Source organism: Papaver somniferum, unplaced genomic scaffold, assembly GCF_003573695.1.
Source record: "Papaver somniferum cultivar HN1 unplaced genomic scaffold, ASM357369v1 unplaced-scaffold_125, whole genome shotgun sequence".
NCBI lineage: Eukaryota > Viridiplantae > Streptophyta > Magnoliopsida > Ranunculales > Papaveraceae > Papaver > Papaver somniferum.
Window position 1 is genome coordinate 7513209 of NW_020621603.1, and position 14957 is coordinate 7528165.

A 14957-nucleotide genomic window follows, 5' to 3' on the forward strand; every position below is an offset into this window, starting at 1 on the left:
TGATGTTCAAATCTGGACTTGGTCCCGGGGTTTTTCTGCATATGAGGTTTCCTCGTCAACAAAATTTATGGTATCTGTGTTATTTTTTTTCGCATTATATTTGTTTATATAATTGAAATATCACAGGTTGTGCATAAGTTCAATCAATTGTGAATCCAACCTTTGGTTGTTGATTATATTGATTGACACTTGGATATTGGTTTTTGATACCGTCCAAGTTATTTCTTATATTCAATCGGGTTCGCAAATTCCTATTTGTTTGATTGCATATTGAATTGAGAAATAGATATATAACTCTTGGATATACTTTTTTCTCAAGATTAAGTCTGACTGTCTAGTTGATTCTCTTGAAAGTATATTGGAGTTAGTCGTGGTTTTTAGACCCCCGCTTTTTCAATACTATATTTTTTTTGACATTCTACCCTTCTCTACTACTTAAAATGTGTAGCCAACTTCTGATTCTTACAACTAAGCTAATGGAACAGATAGTGTTGAACGAAAAAATCATTCTACTCCAAGTGCTCCTGTAATTTTACAAGTTAAAATCCAGAAGAAGCAAGAAAAATGAACAAAAGAAGAGCAATAACTTTGTCAGTGAACTGTTGAAATACGTCCCGCCTGATGGAGTGAAAGGTACATGTTGTGGATTTCGGAAAGCTGTAAGATTTTCCTTCGAGCATACATAGTTACATCGACTTGAAGGAGCGATCCGGAGTACACCCTTGCTTGTTAAAAGATATATATCCTTCCTATTATCCTTTCCCATTGAGAAAACATAACCCAAATTAAGGTGAGATTTTTCTTTTTCCAAATTGCACTGAATTGGAGAGTTACGAGAACAACTAAAAGGAACCTTAGCAGTAGTAAATGTCCCGCTGTTTTCGGGGTTCTCTGTCCCTGCCCATATAGCAAACCCGTATAAATCTGTAAACAAGTACCTGAAATTTTATGCACAACAGAAAATAAGAAAACAACCTAATTCATGTTTGTGCCAAATAGTAGGAGTTGAGAAAAATGAAACTTACTTGCCATATAAGCATGGATCAGTATCGGACCTATATACAAAACCACCTGCAATGGACGAAGAACCATCGTTTGTATTAACAGGAGAGTGATCGTATCCCATTAAAGGAAAGATAAGGTTTGTAGAGTCTTTATTCTTATTTCCACTAGAAGAATTCTGAAAATGGAAAGGGAATGTTCCCTCAAAATATGGCCATCCGTAGTTTCCACCTTTCGTGATTATTTCCACTTCTTCGTATTGATCCTATAAAAATTATTCCATTAAGCAATGCATTCAAAAATTAAAAAGTATCTCATCATAAGAAAGCAAAACGGCATAAAGAAGAGGCAAGAACATAACTAATTTCCCAACCTTGCCAGAGTCTACACAGAGGAAGTAGGATGGTCTCTCTGAATCCCAATTGCAACGCCATGGATTTCTTAACCCCAAGGCCCAAATTTCAGGAAGGGAATTCCTGTCATCCATAAACGGATTATCTTTTGGTATAGAGTAATTCCCCCATGTATCAAGTTTGGTTAGTTCTGCTTTACCTAACAACACACTGAACCATTAGCAAATGTATAAAAGCATCTCCAGATGGATTTATTTGAGTATGCAGTAGAGGTACGAATATTTTTATAATACAAAACAGATGGGATTTTTGAGTTTTGGATGGTCGGATAACATTTTGAGAGACAAACGTTATATCCGACCATCCCAATTTCAACATAGCCAAAGACATCCGACGGATATAACATTTGTAACCTCCTTCCATTATGAATTTGAATTTATTGATGTTTAACTAGTGGTTCACCTCATAACTCAAGATATTAAAAAAATAATAATAATAATAAAATAAAAAACATTATGTACAAGGTGAATTGGGAAGTCATATTTTGGCGAAAAAACATTATAATGAAGTCATATTCGTGTTTTGGTGGTGGCAAGGTAAATTGGGAAGTGGGATATAAATATATATCCGCTTAAACATAAAGTGAAAAACATTATAATGAAGTCTTATATATATTTTGGTGGTGACAAGGTGAATTGGGAAGTTAGATATAAATAAATATATATATTATACACACGCCGTCATTTAGTTGATGGGTTGTTGGTTTTTTGATGATTTAAATGGCTAATTTTACTATGTATCATGGATATTATTTTGGCTTGAAAAAAAATATAGAATTATCTCGGAATTGAAAGTTTGAAAGGCTGGAAAAAAAATATCAAAAACAGTACCATTATGGCACGGGTTATATCTAGTGTAATGACAAAGAAGAACGAGTGAAAATCACAAACACTACTTTCTTGTAAATTTGCCTCTTGTAACTAGTAATACTCACTTGGAAAGTTATTGACGTCAAACCTCAGAATTTTACCAAGCAAGGATTTCTTGTTTTGGGCAAGATTGTACGGATCAAGTTCAGTTTCGCCGTCTCCTGTCATAAAGTATAAGTACCCATCAGGACCAAAGATGATTTGTCCCCCATTAGCATTCGTATACGCAATGCCCATTGTGAATATCCTCCTCACTTCCACCGGATTGCCTTTTGTTGCCTTATGGAATCAACAAGAACCGTATTAATATACTTTTAGTCAGAAGTTGCATAGATACTAGTGAGACGCGGTTAGATGATTACCGTGGATGGATCAGACCCGCTGTTGTTAGCGGTATACTCTGAGATAATAGTATGAAATTGGCATGGCCGAGCCCCGTAACGAGTACGAAGCTTTGAAGGATCACAGTCAACGTCTGTATTACATGAACATCTTCCAGAACATCCAGACCAATGGTCCATGTCACAACTATATGATCCAAAGAAACGGCCGTTGTGCGCAAAGTCTGGATGGAATGCTATGCTCATCAGCCCAAGCTCGGTACTAATGTGTACCGTATCAGATAAATCTACAAATGGATTTGATTCATCTAGGACCATTGCTTCTCCAGTTCCCTCTTCCGGAACATTCGCCAACCATATTTTACCTTGTTGGCTAGCCAAGAAAACACGGTTGGATCCATCTGGATGAGGTGTCATATCAAGATAAGACCCATTAGCTACTTGCTCAAGGCAAATGCCATTTGGCGGCTCCGGATCTGCAGTATTATGTAGCATTGCTGATGTCCCGTTGAAACATACTAGTCCATCATCTGGAGATCCACCAAAGTCTTTACAGAAACTAGTATTTGACTTCCAAAGATCGGCTAATTTAGAAGAAGAAGAAGTAGAACGAACTGCTACTTTAATTTTATTCCGTAGCGAGGGTGCAAATGGAGAATTTAGTATGGATGCAGTTTTGCATCCATCCCATACCTTTGAACAAAAATTATTTGAAGTGTTCTTGGATAGAGTTAAGTTCGCTGAACCGGTGCAGAGTATTGGAACTGATCGAGTCCCTGAATCACTTCTAAATAAATCCCATGAGAATTGATGACATTGCTGCAAACTCATGAATATTATAAAGTTAAGATGTGATAATATGTGAACGTATCAATGACAATATGCAGCTAACTGAAACTTAAAGGCATAGCACATAAATAGATGACATGACATGCATAATTTGATGTAGCTAGTGCATATAAGCAGCGTAAAAATCAAGACTTACCGCGCAAAGTACAGATTTCATTAGAGAAGCACAAACATGTTCAGAAATGTTCATAGATTGAAATACTTTCTGCAATTCCAAATCCTGGTTGGAGTCACAACAGACACTGCCATCGTTAGGACAGAAAACCAAAGGTGTCTTCGGACTAAATGGTGCCTCTACAACAATCAAAACAGCAAAAAACCAAAGAGTTTCATTAAAACAATTTAAGTAGCATTAAATTAAGTAACACTGGGAGAGAAAGAGACACACACACACATACTTGAATCAAGGCACAAGGGGAAAGAAGCAGCAGAAGGGAGTAAAAGCAGCAGCAGCAGCAAGTAAGACGAAATAAAAAGAATATTAGTGGCAGAATTCGTTTCTGGCTCCATTTTCTTTTCCTTTGTCTGTATCAAAGGATGAACAAGATGGCTATCTGGGCGGGGTTATTCATCATGATTCATGATTTATGTTTTCTGTCTATCTCCTTCTGGATTCTCTAACCTAGTACTCAGAACAGATTTCGATTTCCATGTCTCCCTCTCTCTGTCTCTGTCATGCACAATCACTGCTAGCTAGACACTAGCTCGTTCACGCGTATCCAGGTTCCACGTTTTGTCTGTTGAGCTTCGCATGTAGATCGCAGTTAACTAAACATAGATTAGAAACTTCTGTAGCTCAGTTTTTAATGTATAAGAAGGTGGCAAGTACAAGAAACTTGTCAGAATCATCAACCAATGTCTTTGTTTATTTGGGAATATAGTTTTCCGGCCCTCACTTTGAGAAATTATGTGTAAATAAACAAAGCTCATCATAGTTTATATATCAGCTTAGCATATTTAGATTTATATCCAGTTTTTGATTGTACCAAGTTGATGAAAATCGTTTGAAGCAACGTAAAAGGCATACGAAAGATTTCAATGCAAGAATCACCTGAGACTTTGCAACTTGAAGATTTGCATTTCTGGTGTACTCAAAATCTTTCTTTTTCCAAATATTTATGGGCGGCAGTTTACATGTACAAAAACAAGTAGACATAAACACTAATACACCGCTGCGCATCACACCAGCAATCCAAACAACAGAACTACCAAGAGTAGCCCAAGCACACAACTACAACTGATCAAAAGTCAAAACGAAAGATAAACATTGAAAAGACTGCATAGGACATACATTATGAGCGCTACAGTTCTATATATCAAGGTTATGGTCTTACGGATTAACGTCTAAATGCGCATAATTGCCTATCTTAAACGGCGAGACACAATACTTGCACAATGTGGCTAACAAAACCCACAAAAGCGTGAATAAAACACAGATTAGAACGCGTATCTCCCAATCTTGAACCGGAAAACAGAAGGGACTGTTGTCCTAGTTACACTAATTATACCGGGAATTGAAGCTGCGAACCTATCTCATTTTAAAGTGTGCACTTTAAGTTATAGGAGTCCATTTGTGGCGGAATATGTATGCCCACTTGGTGTGAGACTTTGAGTAGAACGTGTAATTAGATCCTAGAGTACGAGAATGAATGTTTTGCTACATTTGACAGCAACATTTAACAGTGGTTTTACTTTGCGTTCACTAATGTGACTTTGCGTCCACTAATGGGTAATTAGGGTGCGTTTGGCACGGAGATAGTTGAGGGTGGAGTTCAGTCAACAGGAGGAGTCAATGATGGAATTCAAATCCTAGTGTGTTTGGGCATGGATGGAATTAGAGTTCACTGTTTGTCATCAGCACCTGTTTTTGCCATCATATCTGCATTGTCCATAGCATAAGACCCGGGTTCGATTCCTGGCTCGTGCATTGCATATGTAGCTTCATTTTTCTTCCTAATTTTGAGCTTGCCTCTTCTTGATTCAGAAACTAATTTCTTCAAGAACTAATAATTCTTCTATATAATGAAATTCCATAATCGGTATTTTTGTTTTAATTCTATCAATTCTGTTTGTAGAGTCGTCCGCATAGGACCTAGAGGTACAAGCTAATTATAAACTAATCAAAGGCCTTTTGCATTAAATTTTTTGAAGCAAGAATCAAGATTTTGAAATGAATTCCAAGTTTCGATGGTATTAAATGTATGCTCCCTAATTCTGTACGATTAGTTTACACAAGAATGGTGTGACACGGATCCACGAAATCGGTAATATCAAAGCATCTGAAATCATAAGAATAAATAAACCCCAAAAAACAGTCATCATCATTCATCAACGTTAAGAAATGGGAAATCGCCAGAAATTAAAGTAATCAAAAGAGTAAACAAACCCTTTTAACAGTTCACAGTTCCAATGAAAAACGTTTCGTAAGCTCTACTTTTTTTCTTGATGGCAGTATTTTTTCTCGATACATTTTTTCGGATTTCGGTTGAAGATACCATGTGCCGGACCCTTGCGCCGATCCAATTAGCCCGACTGGCCCAACTGCTAATCAGGCAATGCAAAATTATTATTTTCCGGTTACAGGAACTTGGAATTTTTTTAATAGAAATTAACGTTTAATCCCATATCTGTCGGGCTTTAGACGCTTTATCCATGCCCTCTCGGGCCTAGTACTAGGAGGTCCAAATTTACTCAATCTAGGACGAGTCAGTCCTAATGTATACCATCTAACGGTGGAGATTGATTGCTTAGTTTCTAAGAAGACGTAGCTTGAATCTTAAATCAGGAGTTCATCTAACGGTGAATATCAATTGTTTTGTTACTAAGCTTTCTTAGCTTTGATTGTAAGCAACCCTGATTTGAAAGACTATATAAGGGAGAACTCTAGCAGTTGGGAAACCTAATCCCGACACGCTCGTGTTTCCTAGTTGTAAACTAGAGTCGATTCTCCTTTAAACTAGGTTTTTCCAAAACCATTATTAGGTTAACGACTTGAAGATATCATTTGGGATTCGTGAAGCCAGATCCAACTATTTTCTCTGTAGTTGTGTATCCTGATCTTACTTGTTCTATCGTATTGAGTTTTATCTTCTCTAAAATTTACTCGAGAATCATCTCCGATAGGTAAGATATAAAAAGTAATCACAACAGTTCTTCGTCTAAGACTCTCGTGATTCCGCAATAACTTCTTCTATTAATCAGTTAGGTTATTGTGAGGTGGCTAATATTTCTAGGCTGCTCTTCGGGAGTATAAGGCCGGATTATTAGTTGAGTTTCCTATTCACCTTGATTTATCTTAAGACGGAAAAAAAAAACAGAATAGACTTATCTGCGGGAGACAGATTTGTTTATAAGTCTTCGACTTTGGGTCGTAGTAACTCTTAGTTGTGGGTGAGATCAGCTAAGGGAATCACGTGCGCAGAGTCCTGTTGGGATTCAAGAGGCGTAAGGAACGTGACTATACCTTAATCGGTGTGAGACTTGGTTAGGGCTCAACTACATTCCAGTCTGAAGTTAACTTATAATAGGCTAGAGTCTGTAGCGGCTTAATACAATGTGGTGTTCAAATCTGGACTAGGTCCCGGGGTTTTTCTGCATTTGTGGTTTCCTCGTTAACAAAATTTATGGTGTCTGTGTTATTTCTTTTCCGCATTATATTTGTTTATATAATTGAAATATCACAGGTTGTGCGTAGTTCAATCAGTTGATAAATCCGACCTTGATTGTTGGATAGAACTTGATTGACACTCGGCCATTGGTCTTTGGTACCATCCGAGTTATTCTCATATCAATCAGTCTCACGGATTTCTATCTAGTTGATTTACTGATTGTATTAAGAAAGAGATAAAGCTCTTTGATATGTTTCTTGATTGAGTCTCACTTTTAAGTTGGTGCTCTCGGAATTATATTGGAGTTTAGTGCATACAGACTGTTGAATGAAATATTGGGTGTAGTTTCTATACCCCCGCGTTTTCAATACGAATCAGTCTTCAAGGTTGATATTGTTATTAGACTTCAAACCCAAAGTTGCAAACCAGACAAATTTGGAGAAGCTACATTCAATGATGATACAAGAAGAAGTTTCAGCATGCTGAGAAAAAAAAAGGATATATACCATCTAGATTTGGAATGATATTTACTATTTTTCTCTTATAAGAAGAACATTCTTGATGTATTTAATAAGAATTCCCTTATTCTTGTGTGCATTGGGAGTTTCCAGAGCTTCTTGAATATCTTTTGCATCTTATGTCCCACTAAACTTTTGTCACATTTCTTCTATTAAATCTTCTTATATGATGACTTGACTAAGAAGTTTCCATTTTTCTCTAGCATCCATATATGTCAACCGATCTTCGCAGTTCTGGTGGATAGAAATATTGAGAATAGTACTAGCTGATAGCAGAATCAAACAGATCCTGAATAAGATTGATATTCAAAGTGAAAGAGTTTGAAATGAAAAGTTTCCAAACATATGTGTATTATTGAGGATTAATTACATCATATGTCGGAATAGGAGGACCTTGAAGTTCAGGGATCCACCTGTGCTTCTAAATCAAAATCCTTTGACCTTCACCCAAGCTCGACCAAATATACTTCTAAATGAAGTTTAACTCCGAACTGATGCTTTTCCGAGTCCATGTAGTGTTTCTTTTCTGTTTAAGATCAAATAGTTTTCCATCCGGATAATATTTGTCCTGGAGAGACGTATTCCATATGGATGTATTATCCATATATATATAACTTTCACGTTGATTTCGCTAATAAATCCCTATTAAAGGTATGTAGATCTCTAAAACCCATACCTCCTTATTCTTTAGTGTTAGAGAATAGCTCGGTTGAACTCATCAAGCGTTGGTATGTCAAGTTTGGTTGTCATATTTTAGTATCAAAACTCATCTAGAGTCACTTGATAAAAAAACTAGAGTCAACTTCGTTTAGGTTAGACTTGAAAGTCTAAGAATATTGAGACGTACACGTATTACTCCGAAGACCTGAAGAATGAGAAGAAGTAACAACTGCAACGAAGACATCATCCTTCTACTTGAGGTTAGTAATACTGACTTGACTTTTTTCCATTCCTAACGTATCATTCAAGTCATATTATATTGAAAACATAACATGCGAAGCTGTATATATATAATACTCTAGTGATTAGACTTGGTCATATCATTATGATCAAAGTGTTAAGGAATTTATTGAATTACAAAGTATAAACGCTTATCTTTTGGAACTTCATAAATACGACGTCAACATAATTTTTGTATTTAGTTACTTGATTATGTGTAAGATATAGGTGTGATTTCATCCTAGAAAACTGTGTATTATTACATTAGTCTAAGGAAGTAGATGTATGAACTTATTTCATAATCGAAAGGGGAAATCATAATTTTTCCGGTTCTTTGTTGAATATCTTTTGGATGACCAATGCAAGATGACAAGGTAGAAACTATCTTAGTTTATGTTGGGAATTGAGGTATAACCGGTATAGCCTATAATATGCAGCATGTTGTAATCGGTCAAAAGCTACTTTGTGGATCAAGGTGTAACCGGTCACAAGCTACATTGGGAAATTAGTTGTAATTGGTCACAAGCTACTTTTGGAAACAAGGTGTAACCGATCACAAGATAACTTGGGAAGTAAGGTTTAACCGATCACAAGCTACCCCTGGGAAGCATGGTGTAACCGGTTACAACCTATTTTGGGATGCATGGTATCTGGGAAGCATGGTGTAACCGGTCACAATCTATTTTTGGAAGCATGGTATAAACGGTCACAACTTAAATTGTGAGTCATGGTATAACCGATCCCAAGGAGAAAAACCAAATTCCCAATATTTACATATCTCTTTATGTTTTGTGTGATCTTGGAATTATGATTTGCTGAGAGAAACTTCTATATGTCGACATCATTTGAACATGTACATAACTCTTATCATTAATTGTTCAAAGATATTCCTTGATGCTCAAGTTGACCCGATACCGAAATATTGAAAAACATTTAATTATGATTTCATAATATATGTTTTAATTACCAGCAATTAAAGCATATCCTCTGGAAAGCATTATTAGTTAATGTGCTACACTAATAATAGAAGTTTTATATGAGAGATTTCAAAAATATGATTTGGTATTTAATTGGAAATAGGAAAACCGAAATTAGGTACTTTAATGCATATCTTAAGAATATTTTCGGTTTTGGAATTTCCTTGTTGTTCAAACAACCTTGGTCTATAAATAATTGAGTTTGCATTTCTTGCAAACTATCCTAAGAGCCAGGAAAACTTCATTCTTGTTGTTTTTGGTGGAGCCGTCTATCCAGAGAGGAAAGTACCCTAATTAAGCGAAATATCTTACGACCGCTCGTTTAAATACTTCTATGGGATCAAGAAGTTTTACGAGTACCGTTGGTGGGAAACTAGATAATTTCATTATTATTTTAGTTTTTTATTATTGATTTGATTGACTAACGATTGTTGAAACTTTGATTGCACCTAGTTTGTTTATTCTTGAGAACCTTCTCTTCTGATATAAGGGTCACTCAAACTAGATCAAAGTATCGACGGGATCTTTAGAACCATATGCGGATCTAAAGACATCTTGTGATAATCCATTGTTAACAGACTACGTTCGGTGTGTGAATGATCACAAGAGGATTCAAGTTGTGTTGTGCAGGTTATTGAGGACAGTAGAATATTTGAAGACGAAGAAGAGTTTCATATTAGTTTTTGTATCTTTTGAATATAGTGCACAAACCTTGATCGGCTAGGATCTAACTAGAATCATGTTTATCTTTGATGGACTTGATTGTCTAGTTGTGTTAGATTGGCATCGCTTTATAGTTACTCTTTGAGTTCTATGTTGATTGATTACGAATCTAGAAAGTGGTTATTTTGGTAATCAAGTTTTAGATTGATCTAACTAGACAAAGGAGTTTATTAGTTTAAACGAAAGAGCCTTTGTCAACAACTCAATACATATCTTTTACCAAAGATTCATTAGAGTAATTACCAAAAAGATTCATTCTTTTGTTGTTTGGAATATGATCCAAGGGACTAGCAATTCACGTGCGTGACTCTAGAAGTCGAAGGCGCAGGGATACTGAGGAAACTAAGTATATAGGGGTAGTCTACTTGGTCTCAACTAAACGAAGTTGGTATTAGATTTTGTATAGCGGCTTAAATCTGAGAGTATTCAAAACTGGACAAGGTCCGAGGGTTTTTCTGCATTTGCGGTTTTCTCGTTAATAAAATCTTGTTGTGTCATTTACTTTACTTCCGCATTATAATTTTTTTGTTATAATAAAGTAAATTACACTCATACGTTAATCTGAATTACTTGGCATTGATCCTAGTCAATCGGTTTTTACCGTAACTATTGTCACGTAAATATCTTGTTGTTGTATTGTCTCGACCTCGTCCATAGACAATCACACAAGGTATATGACTTAAGTTGTATTGCCTCGACTCTGTCCATAGACGATCACTTAAGATACCAGACTTATAGGTTGATATTTAAAAGATTGTGGTGTATTTGGGTACCCTCGTCTTTTCATTAAGGCGTTGAAAGGTTGCTCCATGAGTTGATGTGTATGCCTTAGTTCGACTTTTTATTCCTCTAGATAGCTTGGTGAGTACTATTCATTTTTGAAATAGTGGTATCCAGTAATTTGAAGCTAATCATGTGATGGACATGAACTGCATTATGTTTTTATCATGATTGTTCTTGATACATCTGACATATTATTACTTGTCCACTTCATTAATTTAGTGTATATTTTATCACTAAGAATTGAAAATGGTATTGTCTACTTCCTACATACAAAAAAAGTAAACCAGGTATTTTCTTCACTTATATCCATTTGTCTAACCTGAAGAATACCACTAATATCTTGGAAACTTGTTGTATCATATTATTACTAAAGTGAACATCAAATTTGTTTAATTTAGTTAATTGGCCTGGAAACAAACTGAATTCTCCAATGACTTGAAGTATCTTGGTGGTTTGGTAAAGTTTAGCCTTACAAAATACAAGGCAGTCGTCTTCGAACAAAAGGTGGTTAATATTAAGAGCTGACTTAGATATTTTCACACCTATAAGTTGTCTTGTTGCTTCACAATGAATTACCAAACTTCAGAAAACTTCCATGGAAAGAATGAATTTATCGAATACATGTGGTAAGGTTAAACTCCTCGGCTGGAAATCCGTGAAACATGATCTTTATCTGAGTTGCGTTTATATATTGATGAATAAGCTGACAAAATTTATCACCAAGGCCAAATTTCTTCAAAACTATAATCAAAAAGCTTCAATCTAGTCTGTTGAATGCTTTCCACATGTTCATTTTTAAAACAAGATGACTTGATCTCCCACCTTCCTCTTTGTAGCTTGCACAATTTCTTGGATCACGCAAATATTCTCGAAAATTAATCTACCTTATGCATAAGATGATTGCATTGGAAAGATGATGTTGACTTTGTATTTTTTGAGCCTAGCAACAATAATCTTAGAGATAAGTTTATAAGTTATATTGCACAAAGCAATGGACGGAAATCTCCAGTCCTGTGAAAGGTTTGAGACATCGGTATTATGATAACTCTAGTCTTTTTAAGCTTCTTAAAAAGGAAACCTGGGTGAAAAATTGATTTAACAGTCTTGCATATCACAGCAGCATATTGTAAAGACATATATAAATATATATATATTCATAAAAACCTGATGGAAAGCCGTCTAATCCCCGTGAAGTCCAAGCTTCATAGTTAATAAATATTTATGTATCTTCGTCTGTTGGGATAGCTAAAACTTCTTGGATATTCTCTTCGGTAGTACTTGTGGGAACGTGTTGGCAAATTAATGGTAGATATCTATCAGATTTGCAGTAGAACTAATTTTCCGAAAGTGAAAAATGAGAAGTTGCTCAATAAAATTCATATATTGGCACCAAGATCCATTTGAATCCTATAAAGAATCAATTATGTTTCTTATTTTTTCCTTTGGTTATTCCTAATGTTAAAGTACTTGGAGTTTACGTCCATATCGATCATTGTAAAAGAAATCTCCGGTCTTTTGTGCGTTTGAACTAGCTTATACTCCCTCCATCCCAAATCAGATGACATAGCTGTGGTTTGAAAAATTCTTAAGGAAAGGATGAGAGAGGATAATTTTAAGTATTTTTTTTACAATTATACCCTTATGGATAATTATTAGTAAAATTTAGAAATGATTTATCTCTCAAACTATACAACGAATATTCGTAAACTTTATACCATTGGATAGTATTTTAAAACACCTACATAAAGAATATAAACATGGCTATCAAATTATACATAATTCGTATACTGATAATAATCAACTAAAAGGATAATTTTAGAAATATTCTATTATTTGATGATAAAGATTATCTATTTGGGGACAAAATTTAAAACTAACCAGGTCATCTAGTTCGGGACGGAGGGAGTATATTATTGAGACTTTCTATCTATTTCTGAATCTTCACAACTCTATTAGTATTGTTACCATAAGAATCAGATGCTTGTTGATAAGATAACTCTTTTGGAGTTCAAAGATCTTGGATTGTATATGTCCAAATTAATCTTACTCCATTTTAACAGATAATCCTTGCATTGAAAGCTTATAAGTAAGGGAAAAAGATGCATACCAATAAAGATAGTGTTCCAAGTATTCATAACTTTGTCAATACAAGTATCATTTTGGACCCAGTGTTCAAAAAAACTTCCAATTCCTACAAGGTATAGTTCTTTGACTGCAAGTATTTAAAGATTAGGAGAATGGTCTGAGCTATTCTTACATAAGCGAGACAAAGTGGCGTATGAGAAACTAATAGTCTATTCATTATTAATTAAAGCCTTATCTACTTTAGATTTTAATTTACCTGCCTCATGTGTATTACTAGTCGACGTAAATTTATTTCGACCGGAACCCATATCAAGAAGATCAGATTCGTTATAAAATCAAGTACTACAGAGGAGGTATTAGAAGTATATTGGTTATTTATCTCTGAAAAGTCCATAGTTATGTTGATGTCCACGAGAGGAACCGATCGATGAAGATTGTTCTACTTAAGTTTCCTATATAAATTGGTTTGGTTGATCAATTCTTTAAGGGATACTATGTACGTTGGTTGATGGTGGTTTTTATTTTAGGTTTATAATCGTAAAACCTTGCATCAGATGTGACGTCACTCTGCAAGGAAACGGTGCTGCGAGTACTAACCTCTCCACCGACACATTTATTGAGTCGCTCAATACACTTTTATCCATAACACACTGTAAATTTCGGCACCTCGCCAATACGAGACTCACTGAGTACTTTCCTGTTCTATGTTCCCCAGTAGAACCCTTAATCGGTATGGCATGACGGATTTATGTTCACTCGCAGCGGAGTAGCATGAACCTCCAAGTACCAAAGTTAAGGCCATTGCACGAAATGCTCAGACAGAAAGCACACTGCATTCTGTACATAAAGATTTTTGTATGGAAGCATACAAAATCCATCTAATTATTGTGATAACTCGTAAAGAACTCATAAACCCAACTAATTTGCAAATTAGGGTTTCGCGCCCCGCGCAGTATACTGGACCCCGTCGGTCGAAACCATGCTTAAACAAGCTAGGCAACCGAATCCGCCACAGCGCGCTAAAAGTGCCGCCGCGCCCTAGCATGTCGGCCCTCTTTCCGTCGACTAATCAGGTCCGCTTCAAATCTGCCACCGCGCGTTGGAAGTATGGCCACGCCCTAGCATGCTGGCCCCACTTCCCGTCAACCAATCGGGTTGTTCCATAACTTGCCACGACCTCAAAAAGGTCGCCATACTAAGTTGGCTTCCCAAAACACGCTTGTCTCCCAAAAACGCGCTAGCTTCCCAAAAAACGCCATCATGCCGCACGCACATGCCAGGCGCGCATGCCAGGCGCGCTTACCAGACGCGCTTGCCAGACGCGCATGCCAGACGCGCTTGCCAGACGCGCATGCCAGACGCGCTCGTCGGACGCGCATGCCAGACGCACACGCCAGACGCGCATGCCAGACGCGCATGCAAGACGCACATGCCAGACGCACTTACCAGACGTGCATGCCAGCCACGCTACCACGCCTCTGGCCACCAACGGAAGGTAGCCATAATCAATGGCTACCCTTCCTCTTGAGGTGAGGATCTCAGCCGTACAAGTTCGCCACAAGCTTGTGGAAACTTCTGGCCGCAATGCCAAATTCCACGGTTTGTGTCAAACCCTAATTTGGCCACGCCAAATGCATGCGCAAGCCATGCCAGCACCACGTCCACGCCACTGGCCGCCAAACGGAAGGTATCCGCGATCAACGGCTACCCTTCCTCCTGAGATGCAAAATCTCGGCCGTCGAAGGTTGTCACTGAACCGGCAAGCCTCTCTATCTTAACTTGCCTCACATAACAACATGCTACACGTTTCCAATGAAAACACTCGAGACATCAAAACATGTCACAAACTG

General features: G+C 36.7%; 1 protein-coding gene across 1 annotated transcript; it reads right to left on the bottom strand.

Moving 5' to 3' along the window:
• Positions 1–509: 509 nt before the first annotated feature.
• LOC113331274 (HIPL1 protein-like) lies at positions 510–3984 on the bottom strand. The gene is made up of 8 exons (XM_026578001.1): positions 3873–3984; positions 3611–3768; positions 2647–3444; positions 2350–2563; positions 1376–1554; positions 1026–1267; positions 638–938; positions 510–524 (listed from the first exon to the last, which is right to left on the bottom strand). Exons 1-8 carry the CDS (start codon positions 3982–3984, stop codon positions 510–512), a joined length of 2019 nt encoding a protein of 672 aa, XP_026433786.1.
• Between the last annotated feature and the right edge of the window lie 10973 nt (positions 3985–14957).

Bases quoted from the DNA above. Each gene is read 5' to 3' on its own strand.
- LOC113331274 (XM_026578001.1), bottom strand. From the start codon at position 3,984: ATGGAGCCAGAAACGAATTCTGCCACTAATATTCTTTTTATTTCGTCT. The intron at 1,268-1,375 runs GTTGGGAAATTA...TAATTTTTATAG, and splicing joins TCTGTGTAGACTCTGGCAAG to GATCAATACGAAGAAGTGGA. The intron at 939-1,025 runs GTAAGTTTCATT...ATAAAATTTCAG, and splicing joins GATCCATGCTTATATGGCAA to GTACTTGTTTACAGATTTAT.